This window comes from Sander lucioperca, chromosome 16 (genome assembly GCF_008315115.2).
Source record: "Sander lucioperca isolate FBNREF2018 chromosome 16, SLUC_FBN_1.2, whole genome shotgun sequence".
In the NCBI taxonomy this organism is placed as follows: domain Eukaryota; kingdom Metazoa; phylum Chordata; class Actinopteri; order Perciformes; family Percidae; genus Sander; species Sander lucioperca.
The window spans coordinates 14,980,522-15,006,767 of record NC_050188.1 but is presented as its reverse complement, the minus strand read 5'-3'; the positions used below and the strand labels follow the sequence as shown (position 1 = coordinate 15,006,767).

Here is a 26,246-nt window from a genome sequence, read left to right as displayed (position 1 = left end):
CCCCAACAGTGTGACTGTTTGTTCCAAGAGACGGCCTTGGCAAGGCCGTTCATGATAAGGGAGCCGAAAGATTAAATTTGTTTTGTCTACACGAATGGCTGCTCTAATTTAAACATTCATTCTATTGTCCAACTACACACTGTTCAACTGGTCAATTTTTCTTTCCAAATCCATGACCTTCCTCATGATGGTATCCAAGCCGCGGGTCATTACCATGTTGTTTTCCATCACGCGATTAATAGTTCCAGTTTGCGAACTGATCGCTTTTTCGACAGCTTCAGTCAGGCCAGGCAGCTTCCTTGGGCTTTGGACAGCTACCAAAGTCTTTCCAATTCTTCGATAAACCAGAGCGAAGCATCCTCCAATCAGCAACATTCCAGTTATCAGGGTTCCAAATAGGTAGATATCCTCAACGTCCTCCACGGAAAGAGCAGAGAGACACACGACACGCCATTTCTCCCAGCCGTCCATCGTATACCCCGCAGCAAACGTCCCGTCAGGACATGCTGGCTCACCCGAACCAGTGCTCCTCCTCGAGAATACAGTGTCAATTGCGTTGAGAGACCAGTTAATCAATTCCATGATTTTTAGGTATTTGTAGAGCCTTGCAGGGAGAGTCTCTAAAAAGTTAACAGCAGACAACACAAGACAAGATAGCAAGCAGGGTAGGCCTGGGAGGGAGAGGGAGAAAAAGCGACCGCCTTCGCTGAGAGCTGGAAAAGAAAGGTTTAACCCAGGGAAACAGAGGCATTGAGGTCAGCCCCATGAACTCTAAAACCTTTTCTCAACACTTTCACAAAATATATTCTAACACTACCAATCCACCAACTGTGAAATAAGACAACTCAGTTTTTTCATGGCTGCCAAATGAGGAAACATGCGATTCAACAAGATATTCACATTTGACTCTCCTTCCTCTGTCACAGTCAGGCTCATTAGAATATACTTCCCCCGTCTGAGTATCTCCACCCACAGCTTAACAACTACCTTTTTCATAGCTGTGCCACATTTTTTTGAATAAGCCAATCAGAGCAGACTAGGCTTTTACAGGAGGAGTCTTAAAGAGACAGGCGCTAAAACAGAGGATGTTTTGGTTCATGTTCACACTTGATACTTAAGTTAAAGTGCTCATATTATGCTTTTTTGGCTTTTTCCCTTTCCTTAATTGTGTTATATATCTTTTTTGCGCATGTTATTGGTTTACACAGTGAAAATCCCAAAATCCCCCCCCCCCAAAGGGACTTGCCATCTCCAACAGAAAACACTGTTCACAAACTGCTCCAAGCAGCTCTATTGTAGTCCAGCCTTTACTTCAGAGACAAACATGTGTCACTTTGTAGTACACGTTAAAATGCTCACCTAGCTGCTAGCGTGGCACACCCTCATACTCTGGTCCTGACTGGCTAGTAGTCCTTACCTAGGTACTGTCAGTCTAACAGGAACAGTATCATTAATGCTAACCATGGCAGTGTTCTCTGTGCAATGACTGACTGACAGATAGTTTCATATTAATTGGAAGTACACTCTAAGGAATAACTGTGTATTAACAGTTGTGTGTCTGTGTATTTTAACAGAAATTGTTCATAGAACTTGATTCACAGTTTTATTATTTAGTTTTTTTTTTACATTTCGAATTGCATTATTTGTGCTCCGACAACTTTTGCCGGCCACGGAGGTTAGTTTTAGGAGTTTAAAGTGCCCATATTATGAGAAAAACACTTTTTCTGGGATATGGGGTGTTATTTTGTGTCTCTGGTGCTTCCACACACATACAAACTTGGAAAAAAAAACAGCCATGCTGTTTAGAGTGAGATAGGGTTTCTGAATATGTCCTGCCTTCAGTCTCCTGGTGAGCTGGTCAAAATCGACATGGCCGTCTACGTCATCGACCGAAACATTTGGTGTGTGCTAACCACTTTAGCTAATACCACATGAGCTAGCTGTTTCTCCAACTTCGGTCAGTACAAGGCAGGATTAGTATGAAGGTAAATATGGTGCAAAAAGGGAGAGCTTGTAGAATACAATGTGAGAACTTGCAGAACAAAAAATCTGAACTTGTATGTTAAAATTTGCACTTGTAAAAATTTTATTTGCACTTGTAAAAATAAAATTTGCACTTGTAAAAAATATTCACACACGTGATCTGAATTTGAAGTCATACAAAGAAAAAAAAACATGAGCTTGTAAAAAAAATCTGAACTTATAAGTTGAAACTTGCACTTGTAGAAAATGTTCACACACCTGTATTCTGAATGTGAAGTTACAGAAAAAATATTCACAAATGTGTAGATTGATATTTACATGAACACAATGACAGCTGCAAACTTATAATGCAACATTTACTCGTATACTTTTTTTTTTACTCTGGTTCATTTTCCATCACAACCACAACTCAGTGATTACAACCTCTGGAATCTGTCACTGCAACTTCACATATGTGCTCTCTCGCATCACAAAGTGGCGAATCTGCGCACCTCGACTTTCACAACACTCTTGACGATACATTTGGTGCAAAACTAATTTGTACCTGTGGACTTAGGCTGTGGAGCTCTGAGCTAACAGAACGGGAAAAGCCTTCTTATATACAGTCTATGGGAAAAGCAGGGTTTCTATCGCCAGATGAGGGACAACTCTGTCCGGCTTATTTATATAGCATGGAAACTTGGTGGAATAGCATGCTAGCGTTAGCTAGCTAACTAACAGCCAGCCCGCTTCTAAATAAATACCTTTTAATTATCTAAACACTTTTTAACAGTCAAACTAAAACACTGGCGGTGAGCTCCACGGCCTGCAGCCGCAGACGGACTGTCATCAGTGGGGATCGACCAGCGTAGTAACACTGCTTTTGCCAGAAAGCTTCGCTGCCGACCTCGACCTGCAGTCGGAGCTCCAGCGGGACACGGAGAGCCCCACATCCGGTAGCAGCGGCCCATCCCCCGGCCATGACCAGAGCTTGCTTTGCTGATGTTGTGCATCCCTGCTAAGAATTGCACCCGCTTGGGCAGAAACAATCATTTCTGCAGAATTCATTGCTGCCGAAAATTGCATCTAGGTAGCAAGGAAATGCTACTACTGAGTCTGATAAAACATTGATGTCTCTCTAAACCTTCTAAAATCCTAATCATTATTGATGAACATGACAAAGAGATTTACTATTGCCTAGTTTTTAAACAGTACTTTGCCTTATAAAATCATTATTTTCCCTAGTGGATGCAATTCTCGGCAGGGATGCGAAACTTGGCACCTGTTACCCACTGATGACAGTCCGTCTGCGGCTGCAGGCCGTGGAGCTCACCGCCAGTGTTTTAGTTTGGCTGTTAAAAAGTGTTTAGACAATTAAAAGATATTTATTTAGAAGCGGGCTGGCTGCTAGTTAGCTAACGCTAGCATGCTATTCCACCAAGTTTCCATGCTACATAAATAAGCCGGACAGAGTTGTCCCTCATCTGGCGATAGAAACCCTGCTTTTCCCATAGACTGTATATAAGAAGGCTTTTCCCGTTCTGTTAGCTCAGAGCTCCACAGCCTAAGTCCACAGGTACAAATTAGTTTTGCACCAAATGTATCGTCAAGAGTGTTGTGAAAGTCGAGGTGCGCAGATTCGCCACTTTGTGATGCGAGAGAGCACATATGTGAAGTTGCAGTGACAGATTCCAGAGGTTGTAATCACTGAGTTGTGGTTGTGATGGAAAATGAACCAGAGTAAAAAAAAAAAGTATACGAGTAAATGTTGCATTATAAGTTTGCAGCTGTCATTGTGTTCATGTAAATATCAATCTACACATTTGTGAATATTTTTTCTGTAACTTCACATTCAGAATACAGGTGTGTGAACATTTTCTACAAGTGCAAATTTCAACTTACAAGTTCAGATTTTTTTTACAAGCTCTCATGTTTCTTTTCTTTGTATGACTTCAAATTCAGATCACATGTGTGTGAATATTTTTTACAAGTGCAAATTTTATTTTTACAAGTGCAAATAAAATTTTTACAAGTGCAAATTTTAACATACAAGTTCAGATTTTTTGTTCTGCAAGTTCTCACATTGTATTCTACAAGCTCTCCCTTTTTGCACCATATTTACCTTCATAGATTAGCCGGGAGACTTCTTCTAAACGAGGGCGCACTTCCAACTTTGCATTGAATACCTGCAGACGAGGGACATGGAAGTAGTTCTATAGTGTTGTAGCAGTGTTTTGCCATTGAGAACGAGGTGGCTAACCGCTAGCATCGCTAGCTTCTAGCTAGTAGTCCTTTCCTAGCTACTGAGCATGTGCGACTCCCAACAAAGATGGGATAGAAGTGTGATGCCTCACTCTGTAGCTAAAACAGAGAGCTCAACACACAGGGTGAAAAGAGGAGCTGCAGCAATGTGCAGTACAACAAAAATATGGTGTTTTTTGAAAATTAAACCATGTAAACCTATTCTGATATAACTTCTAAATGCAATTATGAACCTCAAAATAAGCATAATTTGAGCACTTATATATTTTTAAAAGTTGTCAGAGATGAAAAGCTTCTGTAGTTTAATGTGTGTGACTCAATCACAATGTAAAGTCTATGGGACAGGCTGCTGATCTTATGAAGAGACAGTAGGGGCAGAAAACAATGAAAAGATGCCATCTTGAAGCTCCTTAAAGCTGCATTCTCTGTCATTTCCAGCAGGGGGAGACTCCACTGGCTCCAGAAAGAAGTCTGTTTCTATAGAAGTCTATGAGAAAATGAGCCTACTTCTCACTTGATTTATTACCTCAGTAAACATTTTCATAATGAGTTCATGGTCTCAATCACTAGTTTCAAGTGTTATTTAATACAGCATGATGTTCATTTAGTAAATTATGATCCCATTTATTTTAAAACAGACGATAAAGCAGGAGATGCTTTAGGACCTGTCAGTCAGGACAGAGGCTTAGCAATCACTTTTAGGGATTGGGCCCAACAGTATTGGAAGTCTGTTATGTTTTAATCATGGATTGGACTGATGGTCTAATAACTTGTTCCAAAGCAGGACATCCATTTTAGTAATGTCATTGTAACTTCAATAAGCATTACAAAGTTTTAGTTTAGACAACAGAAAGAAGTGTGAAAGCAGCATTTCCTGTTTTGGCTGTTGAACTGCTGTGTGAGGTGTGAAAGCGTTTAACCAAGCTGTGAATGAATGATATTTATACATTTTTCAGTTTTACAGAAATGCATTTATAGTTTATGAAATGAAATATGGTTTCATAATATAAATCCAAAGGTTGGACAATGCAGTGTCCTCGCTGAAGTTAAGAAAACCACCGGACTGGAGTTACTATGTTTTTATTAAAATATATAAGTAATACATGTGTGTGTGTGTGTGTGTGTGTGTGTGTGTGTGTGTGTGTGGGGTATGTGCTGTTACTTCCTTAATGTTCTTTACTTACCAAGACACACTGGCAGCAGAAGCATCAGTAGAGGATGTCACATTACTGAATGTACATCTACCAAAGTTTTACAGCAGCGTAGTGACAGATCTACACAGCGCGGTAAGCAGTAAGTGAAGTTAAGAGCAGCTATGGTTTCTCAAGATGTCCGAAGATATTTATGCCAAACCAGATATGTCAAAGAAGGTGAGATACAACAGAAATGTTCAGGAAGACAAAGTAGAATGGGAGGAAAGGGAGGTGGTAATATACGAGAGCACAGACGCTATCAGAGCTGATCACATTGATAATCAGTCACAAGGAGGAGGTAAGTGACAAATTATGACAAATCAATATCATAAATAAACTCATGTTGATCTGTTGAATGTGGCTGTACCTTCAAGTCATGTTGGACTGATGTGTAAACTCTACGTTTGCTCTCAGTTTAGTTTGTTACTCTCAGCTGTCAAATCCCAAGGAAGCTGCCTCCATCTATGTTTGTCTCTATAGATGTACATGTACAGTATGGAAACCTTGTGTTTTGCAGCTCTTTCCTGTAGTTAGTTTTATTATGTTCTGCTAAAAGTATCTCAGATCTCTGGTTAGAAGACTCATTTTTTATTAAGAAATGATGCCCGATGTGTTTGGTTATGGTAACATTTAACTGACAAGTGTCATTGCTAAGATCTGAGGAAGCATCAACTCCGGTAAAGACATGAAATCACATGACAGGAAGGACGGAAATACAGTGTGACGAAGTCTGTTGAATATCATTAGCGAGAGAGAGAGAGAGAGAGAGAGAGAGAGAGAGAGAGAGAGAGAGATAGATTCAATGACCCATTACAACTCAACATTTCAGATGAGTTTATATTTGTTTTACTTTAGTGTAATAATTGGTTTACCTAAGAGGTTTAATATTTTCTTTAAGGACGCTTTCACACCTATAGTTCACCAGACTGGACAGACACCAGATTCGGGGGTGACGTTGCAGCATTGTTGCATTTATTTATTTGGTTGGGATTGCGTTCACACTGCACTTTGTCAAAGGAACCAAACACTGTTAACAAATGTCACATGGTGGAAACGGTCACTTGTTATTGGACAGAATATCTGAGTGAAACCTGCCGACACTTCTGGTCTCAGAAATAATGGAGCAACACCACATTTATAACGTCTTGGGTTTCCTGGTTTTGCCTCAGTGTTGATGATGTCACACAGACTGATGATGTCACCCAGACTGATGATGTCACACAGACTGATGATGTCACACAGACACAATGTATGCTCACAACAAATTATGGATCTGAAAGTTATCATCCCTTAAATCGTATATAAATTGTGAGCAAGGTTGAAGCTGCAGGCTAGTAAATGTTTGTGGTTTACTTCCTGTATTTGGGTCAGATGGCGTTCTCACCTGAAGTGAACCTGAAGGGTCTGACACACCCAACCACAGATCAAAGCAATTAATCTGCTGAGTAAAAGGTTATTCTTACAGGGACATTATACAGTCCCTCCAGGATTTCGCGATGTTGCGATCGCAACAATTCACGTAAATTCAACCAATCACTGTGAATTCGGTGCGACTCGCAATTTTGACCAATCACCGCAACTTTACCACGAATTTGACCAATAACTGGTGTTTCCCGTGACTTCTACCAATCCCAGCAGTCCCATGTCCAAGACTTTGCATCAGTATGTGACTCCAGTGACCAAGCGGGAGTGAGAACAGGATGACGTAACACAATGTACGTCGCCAAATTCATTTCCTTGTTTCTGATATGAAGACGAGACGTGTGTGACTCGAACATCTCACATTTACCAACAAATCGTACAGCGAATGACCGTGCAAAACATTTCAGACCGTCCTGCCAACCTGTATACATTTTAACATCAATGTACGCTCTAACGTTTTTTTCACTCTAAAGTCGCTGAAAGCTGTCGGCTCTCTGCAGCGAGCCCTCTGCGACTGACGCGCGCACTCACACACACACACACGGTGGATGCAGGAAAAACCGAAGACGTACAGGATGAGTGTCCTAGGCCAGGTTAGGAAATGAACTAACAATGTAAAGATCAACTGTTTTATTTTGTAGTATCTCTGCATCTCCCATGTTGTCTTGTTTTACTTCCTGTCTTCTGCTTTCCTGCTTGTTTGATTACCTGTGTTATTGTCACAAGACAGGGGGTCTTGTGTAGTTAAGTTCAGTCTTCCCCTTACTCCTGTGCGAGATCGTCTGTTTTCCTTGTGTGCAGCCTTCAAGCGTTTTTCCATGTTTCCTGTGTTCCTGAGTTCCTGATTCCCGTTGAGTTTGACCATTGCCCGTTTTTTGGACCCTTTGTTTTTGTTTGTTTCCCAACTTTTATTGCAATTTTTTACAAAAGCTCCCGCAAAATCACTTGGGCCACAACAATCTCAAAATAAGGCTGTGAAACCCTGGAGGGACTGATAACTTTTTCTTTTTTTTTAAAGGGGTGATTGAATGCAAAACCGATTTTACCTTGTCATAGTTGAATAATGATAATGAGTTTGGTGGGTAAATAGGACATACATAGAACCTCAAAATCCCATTGACACCTCTTTCCTATGCAAATCTCACAATTTGAAACTGCCTCTGAAAACGGGCAAATCTCAACAAGCTCCTCCTCATTTGGCTCTAGTCTCTATCTTTGTCACGCCCAAACATTTACATAGGCTACACCACTGATCTGAGGTCAGCTTAGTCTTCTGAATAGGTCGCGCAGATCTCAGAAATTGTATACATTGTTCATTTGCTATTTTACCACTAAATTCACTTCTGAGACTTTTTATGCAAGAAATCAACTATGTAGAGATCAAATATGGGCCGTTTTACGAAAATTGATGTCTAATTGCAAATTTTGTCCGACTGTGTGTCGGAGTTCAGCGGCCGGTGCTGCCTGTGTTGCTGCCTCGCCGCCCGGCCTGCCTTCCTTCACAGACCCCGGCCTGCTGGGAGGTAGATGGAGCTCTGTCACGGCTGGCAGCCCACGGCACTCCATACCCGCGTAAAGTCACCGTTTTTTGGGTTAATGGACTACCAAACGCCGCTGCCCTGACAGAGCTCCAGGGCCTGCAGCTCCCCTCTTCCTGCTAAATGGCCAGTGTGTGTGAGTGAGAGCGCGGTCAGCGAGCTTGTTACGCCAGCAATCTCTTACCACAGGTTCCAGTTAATCTTATAATGTGTGTAATTATAATGTGTTGAGTTATTTAAACATATGATAGAGCCTGCGGCTGGATGGAGCTCTATCAATGAGAGCTAGCTAGCCTCCTCTTAGAATTCCTCTGAAATTCACAAAATGCATTAAATTGAAATCGGACACCATTGTCAGCTTTATAAGACCTTGGGGTAGATGTTATATAAGTGGCGTGACGAAATTCAAACTGTAAATATACTCTAATTACACTGAAAATGAAGCTAACTAGCCGCAATCTGTACACATAGGATTTAAGGGACAGTAGCAGCTAAAGAAACCACTAATGTTCACAAAAATTCATTAAATTGAAATCAGACACCATTGTTAGCTTTATAAGACCTTGGGGTAGATGTTATATAAGTGGTGTGATGAAATTCAAACTGTAAATATAGCTACTCTAGTTATGCCGGCAGCTGGCAGCCAGCCAGCTCAACGGAGCTCCACGGAGCCCCGAGTATTCCAGTAGTCCAGTACCCAGGGAAACGGTGACTTTCACTGGGTATTTAGGTTGCCACTTTCTCGTCAGACTGTGTGGAGCTCCTAGATAAAGTCCGACACATCTTACCAAATTTGCAATTAGCCATCAATTTTCGTAAGACAGCCCATATTTGAGCTTTATATAGTTGATTTCTTGCATAAAAAAGTCTCAGAAGTGAATTTAATAACGAAATAGCCCGACAAACAATGTATAACTTTACAGTGTCTGAAATATGAGACCTGCTGTCTCGTCTCCAATGTGTTTCTATGGGGTTCTCTCAAACCAATCAGCACGCAGCTTCAATAAGTTTTACCAAGTGCGAGAGTGACGGGCCTCCTTCGTCGTCATCGCCATCATGTGCTGGAGAAGGCTGGTTAGCTTTCTCGTTAGCATGTCGGTTTTGAGCTCAAGCTGGGCGTTCTTTACGAGTAGGACCCTTCCCGGACATATCAGCAGATGTCTTAAATAGTCCGAACCCAAAATAGGAGAAAGACAACGAGCTAAACAGACGTTTAAAACAAAATGAATGGATAATTATGTAGGAGCTGGCAACGGTGCGTCTACTCTCTACCCATGCTCGACAGCGCCCCCCGATAATAGGAACTTTGATAACAAAGACTCATGTTGTTTCCCTGTAATGAACCGTGCTCTCTGTGTGCTTTGCCACTTTAGGACCAGACACTGAGAGACATCCTCCAGCCGTCCAAAGGAAGACTTTCAGGGCTGCAGCACTCTGTCTGGCAGTGCTCTGCTTTCTGATGATGACTGGAAACATCCTCTTATCCGTATACTGTAAAATAAAATACACTTCACAACTACTGAGCCACAAATACTGAACCAATACACCATGGTGTACTTAAATCAGCTTCAGGCTCTAAAGGAAAGGTTCAGGTTTTTACTGACATGCCATGTATATGCTGAAATAGTTATTAGTTGTAGTGTAATTATTCCTACTGTCCATATCACCTGTTAAGTGATCCCTGAGTGTCCACAAAGCGTACCTCCTACGGAGAGATTGTAGGCTAACAAGCCAACAGCTCCCTTTAGCATCCCATTGACTGCCATTCATTTTGACGTCACTTTGACAGAGAATAACTTTACATCTGAAGCGTTTAAAGACTCTATTTGTCCATTGTTTATTTCTAAAGAAACACGACAATGTATAAAAGGCTCCATTACCTTGTACCTCACGTTATGGCTCCGTAGCAGACGTTTTTGTAAAAATAGGCTAACGATTGGGTCATCACCACGCGACTTACTGCCGCATAGTAGAGAAATTACCGTACAGTCAGGAGAAGCTCGCAGGCAGTTTGGACTCACATTAGCTGTTTACGTTTAATTACTAATGTTAACTAGCATTTAAGTGATCAATAGTTATCCTGTGCCTATGTTATCTCCTTACATATACCTACGCTCTCCGTCTCTGCTAGATTGGGAATGATTGAGATTTCTCTTGGCTCAGCTACCAGAAGACTTCCAACTTTCAGACAGGTTGCTCACGTCACATCTACGTCTTCAAGCTCAGTTGGAGGCTGCTCAGTAACGCTCAGCCATCACCGGGAAAGAGCTTCTAATTCACTTCACTGGTCTCCGTAGAAATCAACGGGTCACATTGTCCATTTCTGTAACTGTCTATGGCAAAAACCATCTTCATTCTGTGTTAACATTCAGCTGAAACTTTATCAACACAACACTTGACTACCAGGATGTTTCCTTTCTACCACCACTCAGCAAGGAAACTGTCAGTGGAAACATGGAGAGAGACAATTGTACTAAAGACATATTGAGTTTGGGAAAGTCAGAATAATGAGACGTCATGCAAGCTTTGGCTCATTTTTGCACACAACAAAGATTGTGGTTTTATGTCCCAAATATTTGTCTTTAGTTTGAAGCAGAATGATTTGGTGTTGTTGGTCTTTTTTTAAACTTTGTTATGGTTTTCACATTCATCTTTCAGTCACTTTGCTGCAGACCAGATACGACCAACTGAGCAACAACTACAGTCAGTTACAGGATGAAGTAAAGCAGCTGAAGAACAGAACTGAAGGTGAGAAAAGTTTAAAACCAGTAAACTCCTGTATTATACACATTTACAGCATTTGGAGTGTCTACCAATCCACCAACTGTGAAATAAGACAACTCAGTTTTTTCACGGCTGCCAAATGAGGAAACATGCGATTCAACAAGATATTCAAATTTGACTCCCCTTCCTCTGTCATTAGAATATACTTCCCCCGTCTGAGTATCTCCGCCCACGGCTTAACAACTACCTTTTGCATAGCTGCGCCATATTTTTTAAATAAGCCAATCAGAGCAGACTGGGCTTTTACAGGAGGGGTCTTAAAGAGACAGGCGCTAAAACAGGTTGTGGTTCTTGTTCACACTTGATGCTTCAGTTAAGAAGTCAGTGATCCTCTATTTACTATTTACAACATCTCAACATATACGGCAAGATAAAGGACAGACACACCAAATAACTACATTCCAGTTTGAAATAATGAGTGATATTTCATTATGCACTGGATATATAAAACTTAATTCTGTCTTAGTTTAAAGCAGAATGATTTGGTGTTGTTGGTCTGTTTCTTATTTTGTTGTGGTTTTCACCAGATATTTATTTAGCTGATTTGCTCTTTCATAGTTTCAAATTGTTATTTTACATTATTTTTTTTACCTTTCTTTATGTAACTGTTGTTATTTCTGTCCTCAATAAAGGCTCACCTTATCTTACATTTCAGTCACTTTGCTGCAGACCAGATACGACCAACTGAGCAACAACTACAGTCAGTTACAGGATGAAGTAAAGCAGCTGAAGAACAGAACTGAAGGTGAGAAAAGTTTAAAACCAGTAAACTCCTGTATTATACACATTTACATCATAGATGTTGATTGTGTAGTTACCGTTGATTATAACTGTTTCAACTCCAAGTCTTATCACTTTGACACTGAATGATGTGAAATCTGTCTTTAAAACATGATTGACATTAAGAGAAGTGCTGTCTTGATGGATGGACGAGATTTGGCTGCAGTTGTTACTTTAAATCAGAAGAGAAGAAGACTTGGTTTGGAAGCAGAGCTGACTGTCAGCAGAGAGGAGCAGATCTGGTCATCATAAACAACAAAAAAGAAAAGGTGAGTGTGTTTGTTTCTGAGTGATTTTAGAGAAAAATAAATTTAATGGAAATATTTAAATATACGTAATGTCAATTTGAAATCTTTGGAAAATGATTTTGAAATGTTTATTTTCCTTTTTAAAATGCATTTTTATGAAATTAAATGTTAACTGTCTTATGATTATAAAATGTGCAGTTCCTCATGCATTCTCTGTTTCTCTGCTGATTATAAATGTCTTTCTTCACTTTCCTCCATTACTAATGTGTGTTTACTGTCATGCTGTTGGGTCCAGTCCTCAGTGTGTGGTGGACCGAGGGATCCCTCTTGTGTTTGTTGTGACTGATGAAGTCAGAAGATGACTTTACTACAACAGAAATGCTGAACTGTGAACAGAGAAATGATTGTTTTCTCTCGTCAACTACTAGGAGTTTGTCACTAAACTGAGTAAGGATGGAGAGTTCTGGATTGGTCTATGGTATGAAGGGACACAAGGAGAATGGGAATGGGTGGACGGATCACCGCTGACAGAAACGTGAGACATTTTAAAGGTTTTTGTTTACATCACAATTCCATCAAAGTCACTGTTTATTGGAAGATGCTGATTTGATTGTTGCACGGTACACGGAAAGGAGCTAAACACCACAGTCAGTAGTAGACAGACAGGTAGAGAGAGACAGGTTCACAGAGCTAAACACCACAGTCAGTAGTAGACAGACAGTTGAGAGAGAGACAGGTATACAGAGCTAAACACCACGGTCAGTAGTAGACAGACAGGTAGAGAGAGAGACAGGTCCACGGGTAGAGAGAGAGACAGGTCCACGGAGCTAAAACACCACATTCAGTAGTAGACAGACAGGTAGAGAGAGAGACAGGTCCACGGAGCTAAACACCACAGTCAGTAGTAGACAGACAGGTAGAGAGAGAGACAGGTACACGGAGCTAAACACTGCAGTCAGTAGTAGACAGACAGGTAGAGAGAGAGACAGGTACACAGAGCTAAACACCACGTTTAGTAGTAGACAGACAGGTAGAGAGAGAGACAGGTACACACAGCTAAACACCACGTTTAGTAGTAGACAGACAGGTAGAGAGAGAGACAGGTACACACAGCTAAACACCACGGTTAGTAGTAGACAGACAGGTAGAGAGAGAGACAGGTACACAGAGCTAAACACTGCAGTCAGTAGTAGACAGACAGGTAGAGAGAGACAGGTACACAGAGCTAAACACCACGGTTAGTAGTAGACAGACAGGTAGAGAGAGAGACAGGTACACACAGCTAAACACCACGTTTAGTAGTAGACAGACAGGTAGAGAGATAGAGACAGGTACATGGAGCTAAACACCACGGTCAGTAGTAGACAGACAGGTAGAGAGAGAGACAGGTACACAGAGCTAAACATCACAGTCAGCAGTAGACAGACAGGTAGAGAGAGAGACAGGTACACAGAGCTAAACACCACGGACAGTAGTAGACAGACAGGTAGAGAGAGACAGGTACACAGAGCTAAACACCACGGTCAGTAGTAGACAGACAGGTAGAGAGAGAGACAGGTACACAGAGCTAAACACCACGGTCAGTTGTAGACAGACAGGTAGAGAGAGAGACATGTGCAGGAACACGGAGCTAAACACCACGGTTATTAGTAGACAGACAGGTAGAGAGAGAGACGGGTACACGCAGCTAAACACCACGGTTAGTAGTAGACAGACAGGTAGAGAGAGAGAGAGACAGGTCCACGGAGCTAAACACCACAGTCAGTAGTAGACAGACAGGTAGAGAGAGAGACAGGTACAAGGAGCTAAACACCACGGTCAGTAGTAGACAGACAGGTAGAGAGAGAGACAGGTACACGGAGCTAAACACCACAGTCAGTAGTAGACAGACAGGTAGAGAGAGAGACAGGTACACGGAGCTAAACACCACAGTCAGTAGTATAGAGACAGGTAGAGAGAGAGACAGGTACATGGAGCTAAACACCACAGTCAGTAGTAGACAGACAGGTAGAGAGAGAGACAGGTACACAGAGCTAAACACCACAGTCAGTAGTAGACAGACAGGTAGAGAGAGAGACAAGTTAACGGGGCTAAACACCACAGTCAGTAGTAGACAGACAGTTAGAGAGAGAGACAGGTACAGGTACATAGAGCTAAATACCACAGTCAGTAGTAAACAGACAGGTAGAGAGAGAGACAGGTTCATGGAGCTAAACACCACAGTCAGTAGTAGACAGACAGGTAGAGAGAGAGACAGGTACACGGAGCTAAACACCACGGTCAGTAGTAGACAGACAGGTAGAGAGAGAGACAGGTACACGGAGCTAAACACCACGGTCAGTAGTAGACAGACAGGTAGAGAAAGAGACAGGTACACGCAGCTAAACACCACGGTCAGTAGTAGACAGACAGGTAGAGAGAGAGACAGGTACACAGAGCTAAACACCACAGTCAGTAGTAGACAGACAGGTAGAGAGAGAGACAGGTACACAGAGCTAAACACCACAGTCAGTAGTAGACAGACAGGTAGAGAGAGAGACAGGTACACGGAGCTAAACACCACAGTCAGTAGTAGACAGACAGGTAGAGAGAGAGACAGGTACACGGAGCTAAACACCACAGTCAGTAGTAGACAGACAGGTAGAGAGAGAGACAGGTACACAGAGCTAAACACCACAGTCAGTAGTAGACAGACAGGTAGAGAGAGAGACAGGTACACGGAGCTAAACACCACAGTTAGTAGTAGACAGACAGGTAGAGAGAGAGACAGGTTCATGGAGCTAAACACCACGGTCAGTAGTAGACAGACAGGTAGAGAGAGACAGGTACACAGAGCTATTTTTTTATTTTTATTTTTAAATGTATATATTTTATTTTACTCAATGAATTGTATGTATTTATTCTCATGCTTTGGCAAATGTAATATGTCTGACATTCATGCCGAGAGAGAGAGAGAGAGAGAGAGAGAGAGAGAGAGAGAGAGAGAATCGCTTTACAATGTTTAATCTTAAATTAGTTATTGAAATAATTTGATTATTTACAGATAATATAAACATTTAAATTAAACAGTTTATTTCAAATTAACAACAATCAGGAGTTTCAGCTGTTTGAAAAAGAACATTTTATTTGTCTGACAGGTTCTGGGCAGCAGGACTGCCTCACTATGACGATTACTGGACCGCTGCAACATGCTGCAATCAACAAGGAAAATGGAGACATGGATATCATTCTGATAATAAGAAGTGGATCTGTGAGAAAAAGATGATCTGAACTCTTTGATGACAGAGAGGTGTGTAGTGTTGGGATCAGATTTGTTAAATCAGACCAATTCTTTAACATTTGCTCAGCTGTTTATTCTGTGTTGCTAAATAACCTGATTACAGAGATATTGTTCCTCTGCCCTTCATAGAGCATAATCTGGTTAGAAGTCATGTGTACTTACTCTGTAGTCCTACAGGATTATTATAATAAAAGCTAATAAAAACATGGATTAGCAGGTTGTCTTTACCTTGGTTTATGTAGTTGATTATAACGTTTGTAATCAGTTAGTTAGAAGTTTTTCCTTAGAACATTTTACAATCCACAGAAAATAAACCCCGCCCTACCTCCATCTCCCCTCCCAAACCCGTCCCCACAACCAATTAAATCATTATCATTTTGTAACGCTGCGCTGTAACCTTAACCTAACTATTGTATTTGTATCTTTTTTTAATTTTATTTCAGCCTGTACTCCTTTCATGAAAGTTTTTAACTGCTCTTTAATGTTTGATGTAAAGCTTGTTGAATTGCCTTGTTGCTGAAATGTGCTATAGAAATAAAGATGCCTTGTCCTACAACCTGCAGCCTGTCAGTCTGTCTCCAGGGCATAGAGAACACTGTTGTGCCTGTCTGTCTCAGAGGAAGTGTAACGTTAACCGCGCTATACGGCTGCTTTTCAGCTCGTGATTATATTATATTGCAGTAAACGCTGTCTGTGTGGAGTTTTGAAAAGTGTAACCACACTTGCGACCACATTTCCGTGACTCGCTGTGACTTGAAGCTGCAGAGGTGACGTAGTTTGCTCTGTCTTCACCGCAGCTCTGTGTCAAGTCAATTTATTTATAGAGCACATTTAAAACCAACCTAGGCTGAACAAAGTGCTGTACAAAATTATATTATACAAACAATGGAAGACAATAAAAATATAGAAAAAATGAACATCATACAAACAACACACTATACAAATGTCCCTAAACTAAATCATACGCCAAAGAATAAAAATGTGTTTTAAGACAAGACTTAAAGGAGAACTCCGGGCAATTTTTACGTTAATCCTGATCGCTATAAGTATGTGAGTACTGTCGATAGCAAAAAAAACGAGCCGAATCGATGCTAGCTAACTGGAGCTGCTGCAGCTAATGCCGAGAGCTCCCACTTAGTTAGAACGGCAGTTTTGGGGGCATATCATAAAGAGTGTCTTTGTGCCTCTTAACAGACACAAAATGCAATTAAAATGTCTGTGCAACATGAACAGGGCCCTTACATGACAACAAGATGCGTTTTCAACTCAGACGTTGTTTAAATTCACCTACCCTGTTAGCTGCTAGCTGCCGTCTGGGATGAGTGAGTGTGTTCAGCCAGGCTTCGGTAATAATCATCAAGCAGCAGTTCCCTGTGTATTTGTAGCATATATATCCATTTTGTGTACGATCCATCTGGCGTTGGTGAATAGTAGTCTCTGCAGTGGTGAACTGTGTGTTAGTTGCCTTAGCCAGGCTAGCAGGGCCGACCGGCATCCTTCTACTTCTTCCCCGCCTTCCTCGCCTGCCGCGGCTGACAACAATCCACGGGCGCCCGCTGGTCTGGTGGATGTCCTCCAGAGGACAGTTCATGCTTTCGCGGCGAAAATTTTAGCGGCGAACAAAATTTATTTCCTCCTCAAAAATATGTAATTGAGCACTGTAGTGGTTATGATCATATCAGTGACTACATGGAAACGGGACAAATGATGTCTGTTTCTTGTACAGTAATAGTGTTACTGAAGGCTAGCTCTAGCTCCATAGGTTACTCCAAGCGTCTTCCCTTGTGAACACCTCCGCTCTTCACTCTTCTCACACCACGCTTCCATCTGCACACTGCTGTTTACCTTTTCCTGCTACAACTGAAATCCCACGAGACTTCAGCGCAAGACTACTACTACTAGCCTTCTGTAACGCTGTTACAAGAACCAGGCATCATTTGTCCCGTTTCCATGTAGTTACATAGTCACTGATATGATCATAACCGCTACAGTGCTGAATTACCTATTTTTGAGGGGGAAATACATTTTTTTCGCCGCAAAAATTTCGCCGCGAAAGCATAAACTGTCCTCTGGAGGACATCCACCAGACCAGCGGGCGCCCGTGGATTGTTGTCGGCCGCGGCAGGCGAGGAAGGCGGGGAGGAATTAGAAGGATGCCGGTCGGCCCTGCTAGCCTGGCTAAGGCAACTAACACACAGTTCGCCACTGCAGAGACTACTATTCACCAACGCCAGATGGATCGCACACAAAATGGATATATATACTACAAATACACAGGGAACTGCTGCTTGATGATTATTACCGAAGCCTGGCTGAACACTCACTCATCCCAGACGGCAGCTAGCAGCTAACAGGGTAGGTGAATTTAAACGTCTGAGTTGAAAACGCATCTTGTTGTCATGTAAGGGCCCTGTTCATGTTGCACAGACATTTTAATTGCATTTTGTGTCTGTTAAGAGGCACAAAGACACTCTTTATGATATTTCCCCAAAACTGCCGTTCTAGCTAAGTGGGAGCTCTCGGCATTAGCTGCAGCAGCTCCAGTTAGCTAGCATCGATTCGGCTCGTTTTTTTTGCTATCGACAGTACTCACATACTTATAGCGATCAGGATTAACGTAAAAATTGTTTTAGAGTTCTCCTTTAAAGATCTCTGCAGTAGAGGAGGACCTAATATGAATAGGAAGTTTGTTCCAGAGTCTCGGGGCCACTCGGAGCTGAGCCTCGCTCTCTATCAAACATGCAGATAAGGCGGAGAAGCTCGCACTTGCGTACGCACTGTGAAACGTGTGGTATACTCGCCGCAGCTGAACTGTCGAGCGCCAGTATGACATCATGGTTGCGGCGTAATTGTTTATACTCGGGCGTGGTGGTCGCAACACTAGTTGCAGTCTTCTCCTGAACAGAGGTGGCGCTAACGAGGAAATGCTACTGACTTTGCTCTTTCTACGGACTAGAAGAAGAAAAAGATAAACAACGGCAGAACTGGTAGCAGCATTGACCTCAATGCTTCAATTTGATTGGATGACCTACTTTGTCAGATCAAGCCTTTCATTCACCTTTAAAGAACTCTTCCAGTAAGTTTACCAGAGAGACTTGCAGTCACTCTGAGAGTCCTGACATCCGGTTGCTCTCGAGCTCGTTCATGCTTCCTGTTTCCGCTTTGTCACGCGCCACTGAAAAAATGGAACCTCCGGGCGCGCACTCAAAATCCTGGCGCGGCAACGAAATCTACGTCATTTTGACGTGACATTCGCACGCGCCACCTCAGGTGCGTTGACTGTAAAACGGCCTTAAGGTACCGCAATTTGGCATCTTTGATTTAACATGAATCCGTCTAAAAAAGAGAAAAGAGGAGCTGCAGCAATGTGCAGTACAACAAAAATATGGTGTTATTTGAAAATTAAATCATGTAAACCTATGCTGTTGCAACCTATACATACAATTATGAACCATTGATAGTACTAATCCCATTGATACCTGATACACAGTAAACTAAGCACAGCAAAGATGTGAACATGCTGGACAACAGGCACAGTGCTGTCTTTATACACACACGTGTGCTGCCCCCTCCTGGTGAAACTACAAACTGCACCGCCTGTTTCTTATCACATGAAATTGAAACACAACTTGTATGTTGTTCTTAACGTGTTCATTTAATGCTCATTTTTAGCCTGGGAAAACCCTGACGAACTTCCGGCAAATTTGAGATTTGCTCTGCAAGTCAGTCTGGCGAAGAGCCCATTCAAACCCATTTCCAATGTCCCCGAAATCAAGGCACCAATCACAACCGTTGAGGCGGGCTTTACATGACGACGATAGCGCAGCGACGGCGAGCAGCTTTTTGTTTACATTCAACATGACGGCTACCAAAGCGCAGCGTCACCCGGATCGTTGGTCTGATTGGTTGGACTATCCAATGCGCCCAGAGGCGTTTGAGCGGCGTCCGTTGGTGACGCCCCTTTGGAAATGAACTGTCAATGAACCTTCCCCAGACCCTTCTCAGTTACAACTGAGAAGGGTCTGGTGTCAACCAGGCTAGCTCAATTTCAGGTTAAAGTCCAACTCTAGAAACATTAAAAATTATGTAAAAAAAATATTGTTATGGTTATTATTGTGTGTGTGTGTGTGTGTGTGTGTGTGTGTGTGTGTGTGTGTGTGTGTGTGTGTGTGTGTGTGTGTGTGTGTGTGTGTCTCTGTGTATGTGTGTGTGTGTGTGTGTGTGTGTGTGTGTGTGTGTGTGTGTGTGTGTGTGTCTTGTGTGTGTGTGTGTGTGTGTGTGTGTGTGTGTGTCTCTGTGTATGTGTGTGTGTGTGTGTGTGTGTGTGTGTGTCTGTGTGTGTGTGTGTGTGTGTGTGTGTGTGTGTGTGTGTCTGTGTGTGTGTGTGTGTGTGTGTGTGTGTGTCTCTGTGTGTGTGTGTGTGTGTGTGTGTGTGTGTGTGTGTGTGTGTGTGTTTACTTTGTTTTTGAATAATGTGTAAATAAACTAAACTAATGAATGGATGATTGTTTTGTGCACTCAGAACATACACATATAGATATTTCCTTTTCTTTTATCAAACATATGATGTTGTGAAATGTGTTCTGCACCTTTTGAACTTGGCTGTAACTGAAACTTTCTGTGTCTGTCTGTGAAATACTTCCCACAAAAAAAGAGAGAGAGAGAGAGAGAAGATCGCTATCTTTACTGACATTCTCTCTTGTCAACGCAGGGAATCCTCCCGGTGACTGATGGTTATTAGCCAGTTCCTAAAAAAAGGTCAAAGTTCACAGAGGCAAGAGGCCATTGGTACAAGAACATGCAGGAGCTGAAGGATGAAAGGTTACAGCAGGTAGAGTACAGTGTGTGCCGTTTCACATCCAAGTTATAATAATTCTCCACAAGGGTGTAGGTTTAGTTTCAACATTGGGGGGGGTCAAACACTACGTTTCCTGCATTCTGGTACATATTCATGCAACAATTCACAGTGCAAATGTCTTTATCAATGTAAAGGAAAATGATCATTCTCCTGGATTGTTTAAAACTTTCTGCATGTTCAAAACTTCACACGTGTTCCAGGATGTTTTTTTAGGAATCATGTAGGTCTCAACAACAAATCTATTTTGGGTATTAATACGAACCTCAAGATCAGTGCTAGGGACAGATACATATTTAAAATGCTCAGCTTAACATCACTGAAGCAAGTGACCAGGCTTTGGAAACCAGCCAAATCCCCAGATCTTCAAGCATGGTAGAAGACAATAGAACAAACACTGGAAATGGAAAAACTCACTCTAACAGTCAGGAATCAAATAGAAAAATGGCATAAATTGAATCCAGATCATATAGTTAGAAGAATAATTAAACTTTCTAATAAGTGCATACTATAGATGGATATGCATGCACGCACACACACACACACACACACACACACACAACACACACACACACACACTGGAGCTGTTTTTTGTCACCTTTGGCCATGTTTTTCACTTTTTCCCAATTTTTGTCGATTTGTTTTTGTTTTTTCCTGTGTTTTGTAGCTTTTTCCAACATTTGTCACTTTTTTCAACGTTCTTTTGTCATAGTTCTGATATAGAAAGTTTTGTAAACGGGTCAAATTTGACCCGAGGACAACAGGAGGGATAAAGACATGTAGAATATCAACATTCTGTCTCTGGGGGCAGTCAGTTGAGAAAATAACTCCAAGTTGTCGTGCTGCATGTGGTCTACATCCACAACCGTTCCACTTCCAGGATTGCTCCAGTGCCGCCAGAAATACCGCCGGATGTCCTTCTTTTCACCTGGATGTCCGTCACCTTCCTCTTTCTTCAGCTGTGTTGGAAACTGCTCCCTCATTCACTCACTCACTATTCCATCTATAGTGTTTATTAAATAGTGAACTGAAAGGCCAAACCAGATTTCAGACACTCACTGAAAACACATCGCTGCGTGACTTGCGTCAGTAGATGCGTCCTTTATTTGTGTGACAGAGGCGGGCGCGCCCAGCATCATGTAAACAAACCGAGAAAAAAAATACTCCTAATATGTCCCTGAAACAGACCGAGCACCCAGGAGGATAGTAAAAGTGTGTGTGTGTGTGTGTGTGTGTATGTATATATATATATATATATATATATATATATATATATATATATTTGGAAGTTTTCAGCTCTGTCCTGCACTTGCAGAGCAGTTGCCACGCCCCCTTTTCTTTGCCACTCAGTTCCCCACGTAGTCCACTGCACCTCCAACTAATTAACCTCAATCAGCCACAGACTTTATTAGACAGCACCTGTGTCCACAGCCCTTTCCCTTTGTTCAAGCCACATGGAGGAATCCTTGTGCGTTGCTGCTGGAAATGCCGTATCTCTTACCTTGTTTGTGTGTTATTGAGCTATGTAAGTTTTATACGTTTTTACTTTGATGGAATGTTGCTAATTTAATTATAAGGCGAGCGCTAATCTTGCATTCCTTTCAGTTTGTCTGCTGTTTAAAGGTGCTGTTATAATGAACAGAGTAACTTGGTTTACATTGCTCATTTGAATCACTGGTGTAAGAATGTGCATTTGATTATTTATATGCATTGTTAGTTTATTAATTACACGGCAGATAATTATGTATTGACTTTGTAGGCTACCTAGCTTATTTCCTGCATTCTAAGTTCATGTGTAAATGTTTGTCATTCAAATTAATTGTGGCCTTGTATTGTGGCATTATGGAGCTAATTGTATCCCATATCCTTTTCCTCTTAGAAACCACACATACCTACTCCAATAATCAATAAAGAAAAATTTTGGAATTAAAAGTGACTGGACTGAACTGTTCTCACCGACCCCTCCACTGGTATCAAGCCAGCCACCTACACATCCCTCTCAAACCTCCTTTTCAATATGTTACATGTTCACTGTTTAGAAACCAAAGTCCGCTCCATTTTTCCTTCAGTTTTCGCTGTGATTTCTTCTTCTCCTTCGGGAAAACACGGACGCGTTGCATTGCTACATCGTATGTATGCTCAAATTAGCAGTGCATTGTGGGTATTTCATAGTGGACTACATAGTGACTGAAATTGCACAATTCCCTTTATGTCAAAACAATATATAAATAAAGATTTGTATGCTTTTTGTAAGAAACCTAATCTCACTTTACTTTTACTTAACATTTTTACTCCTTGTACTGTAGCTATGTTACTTTATACACTTATTGACTCGTTCTTTTCTTACTTGTATTTATTTTATTTTTTTTTAACCTTGATTCTGACTGAGTTACTGCAACTGAACAATTTCCCTGAAGGGACAGAATTACAGATCTATTGTTCCTCTGCCCTTCAAGGTCAAGGAGTCTTTATTATCCCAGAGGGGCAATTCGTTGTGTAGCAATAGAATGTAACATTAACAACACATAAGCCATACAAACAACAGACACTATGAATAGAGGACACAAATACATACATACACAGAAGTCCACATCTCACATTGAGTTATTAACAAAGCCTATAGCAGCAGGAACAAAAGTTTTTGTATCGGTTTGTCCTGCATTTAGGCAGACAGAATCTGCAGCCAGACGGCAACAACATGAAGTAGCTGTTTGGGGGGGGGGGGGCTTATATCAGCCAGGACTGACTGGGCCTTCAAGGTTTTTGTCTCATAGTGGTTTTAAGTCAGTCAGAGTTGTGGGAAAATTTGCCACACACTCTGGTTATGTATTGCAGCCTGTTTTTGTTTTTAAGAGTGAGGGACCCAAACCAGCTCAGAAAGGCAAAAGAATAGTTTCAATAAAACAATAAAACCTCGTCTAAAGGTCTTATCGACATTAAAATTGTGAAGTTTACGATTAAAAAAAAAACGCGCTGGTGTGATTATTTTTTTTAATTTATTTTTTTTTTAAACAGACAGCGTCATCTTGAGGCTCGAAGGTGAGTTTGTCGTCTATTATAATACCGAGGTATTTGTATTGCTTCACTACTTCAATAGCTTGATCGTCAATAAGGGTGGGAGAGAGGGTGGGGGGATTCTTCCTAAAGTCGATCAGCATTTCTTTAGTTTTTGCCGCGTTAATGTTCATAAAAGACGACTTGCACCACGCTGTAAAATCATTTAAGGTAGCGCCATACTCAGGGTCGTTGTGCGTCAGCAGCGACACTATTACAGAGTCGTCGGCTAACTTAATGATATGACGCCTGGTGTGCTGGCTTTGGCACGCATTTGTATATAAAATAAGATCGCGGAGAGGACGCAGCCCTGGGGGGAACCGGTGGACGAAAAAGAGAACATCGGATAAGATGCTATTCACTCTCACGCGTTGAGACCTGTCAGTTAAAAAGTTCATCAGCCAACAGATAAGACTAGGATCAATATTAAAAGTATTCTTTAAGATCCCTGCCAAAATATGTGGTTGAATGCAATTAAAGGCTGAAGAAAAATCAATAAAAAGCAACCGCACAAAGCTCTTTGCACCCTCAAGATGGGTATAGATCAAGTTAAAGAGTACATGCTGCATCTTCCACAATAAGGGACGTGAGTGCCACAGGCCTAAAGTCATTAAAAGACTCTGGAGCCTTATTTTTAGGCACCGGAACAATAATTGAGTCTTTCCAAAGGTTAGGAACGGTGTGGAGATGTAAGGACATTTTGAAAAAAAAAAATGTCTGCCAGCTGTTCAGCACAGTTCTTTAATATACGGCCTCCAATGCCGTCAGAGCCAGGACTTTTCCTTTCCTTAACACCTCTAAAGAGTGTCAGGACCTTATTTCTGTCAACCTGGACATTGCTCTGCCCAGGGGCAACGTTATTAAAGACTGACAACTCCTCACTAAAGTCATAAGTATTAAAACGATTATAGAAAGTGTTCAGTTCATTTGAGAGGGCACGGTCTGACATGCCATTGAGGGAAATTGGACACTTCTTAGACTGCATCTCCATCATGGCAGGATGTGAGTTGCATGTTCTCAACTTTGTCTTTATAGTTAAGTTTTGCAAGCTTACGTTCCTTTTTTAGCTTGTTTTTGAAATACTCTATATTGAGTCATGTTACCTTGATTGAAGCTAATATGTCGTTGATTAATTATGCTTTTAGCAGATTTGGAGACCCAAGGTTTATTATTTGGATATATGGAAATTAATATTAATAGATATATAGATCCCAATCAGTACAGCAGTAGCATTCCTGTAGACACTGGATTGAGTCCTCTGACCAAACCGGAACCAACTTTCGTTCCGGCTTGTTCCTCTTCGGTACCGGTTTGTAGGACGGAACCAAATAAACAGAGTTGTGATCGGACATGCCAAGTGGAGCTCTGCTGTAGGATTTCTAAGCACCTTTGACGGATCCATAACAGAGGTCCAGCCTTTTGGTCTGTCGTGTTGCACAAGTGACATATTGATAAATTACACAGGGACCTCCATGGCTTACAGTTATTAAAATCACCCATGACGAAGTTTGGTGCTTCAGGTGAAATCCCCTGAAGCCGCTGCACACACTTCACCATAGCCCGAGTCGCTAGGTCGGCATTAGCCTTCGGGTGAATATAAACAAGTGTTACAAATATCTGTGGGAATTCCCTGGGCAGATAGAAGGGGCATAGAGATACAGACAAAAGTTCTATATCAGGAGTACACAGTTTTTCTCTGACAATCACCGTATTGCACCATTTCTTGTTTATATAAAGACATAAGCCTCTACCAAGTGATTTTCCCGTCACTGTGGAGTCTCTGTCAAGACGGGCAGGTTCCCCAAAACAGTCCAACTCAAAATCAGAGAGTGGATCCTGATCTTTGAGCCACGTCTCTGTCAAGGCGAGGAGACAGGCGGATCTGTATTCTGAAAGGAACTTTACTTTTGCCTGAAGCTTGTCCACTTTATTTCATAGAGCACAATCTGGTTACAAGTCATGTGTACTTACTCTATAGTCCTACAGGATTATTATAGTAAAAGCTAATAAAAATATGCATTAGCAGGTTGCCTTTACTTTGGTTTACTTATAGTTGATTACTACGTTTCTATTCTGTTAGTTAGAAGTTGTTCCTGTGTTTCCTTTGATAAACCAGCAGTCAGCTGCTGATTTCCAGCTGCCAGAGAGAATCTTCCCCAGGAGAGTTAAACATGCATTAAGGTTCATGTTATATCTCTTGACCAGAGTTCATGTCCTGTAACTAGGGCTGGCTACCGTTCACATTTTAAATGGTGCCTGAAATTCAGTGTCTGGGGCAAAGGTTACTTTTTCCTGTACTTCACCTTTGTAATAACAAAATAATTTCAGTTGTAAAATAATTCCAAACCTATTTATCTTTTTACACTCCACACAAAATAAACCCCTCCCTCTCCCCTCCCAAACCTGTCCCTATAACTATATACTGCACTGTAACTTGTATTCTTGTATTTGTATCTTATTCTATTTCAGCCTGTTTTTATGTTATATCTCTTTCATGAAAGTTTTTAATTGCTCTTTAATGTTTGATGTAAAATGTTTGAATTGTCTTGCTGCTGAAATGTGCTATAGAAATAAAGATGCCTTGCCCTACAACCTCCAGCCTGTCAGTCTGTCTCCAGGGCATAGAGAAAGCTGTTGTGCCCGCCTGTCTAAGAGGGAGTGTAACGTTGACCACACTATGGTCTCTAAAAGTAGAATGGGAGCCAGAGCCTTTAGCTATCAGGCTCCTCTCCTGTGGAACCAGCTCCCAGTCTGGGTTCAGGAGGCAGACACCGTCTCCACATTTCAGAGTAAACTTAAAACTCTCCTCTTTGATGAAGCTTATAGTTGAGGAGTGAGGAGTGGCAGCGTTCACCTAGTCTGGTGGGG

General features: G+C 41.6%; 1 protein-coding gene across 1 annotated transcript in view; it reads left to right on the top strand.

The window, feature by feature from the left end:
• Positions 1–26,246, top strand: part of LOC116064135 (CD209 antigen-like) — a 205,516-nt gene that overhangs the window by 56,255 nt on the left and 123,015 nt on the right. The window contains exons 6-7 of the mRNA XM_035993205.1: positions 11,036–11,125; positions 11,817–11,906. Coding sequence (XP_035849098.1) covers positions 11,036–11,125; positions 11,817–11,906 — 180 coding nt within the window. The remainder of the gene's footprint in view (positions 1–11,035; positions 11,126–11,816; positions 11,907–26,246) is intronic.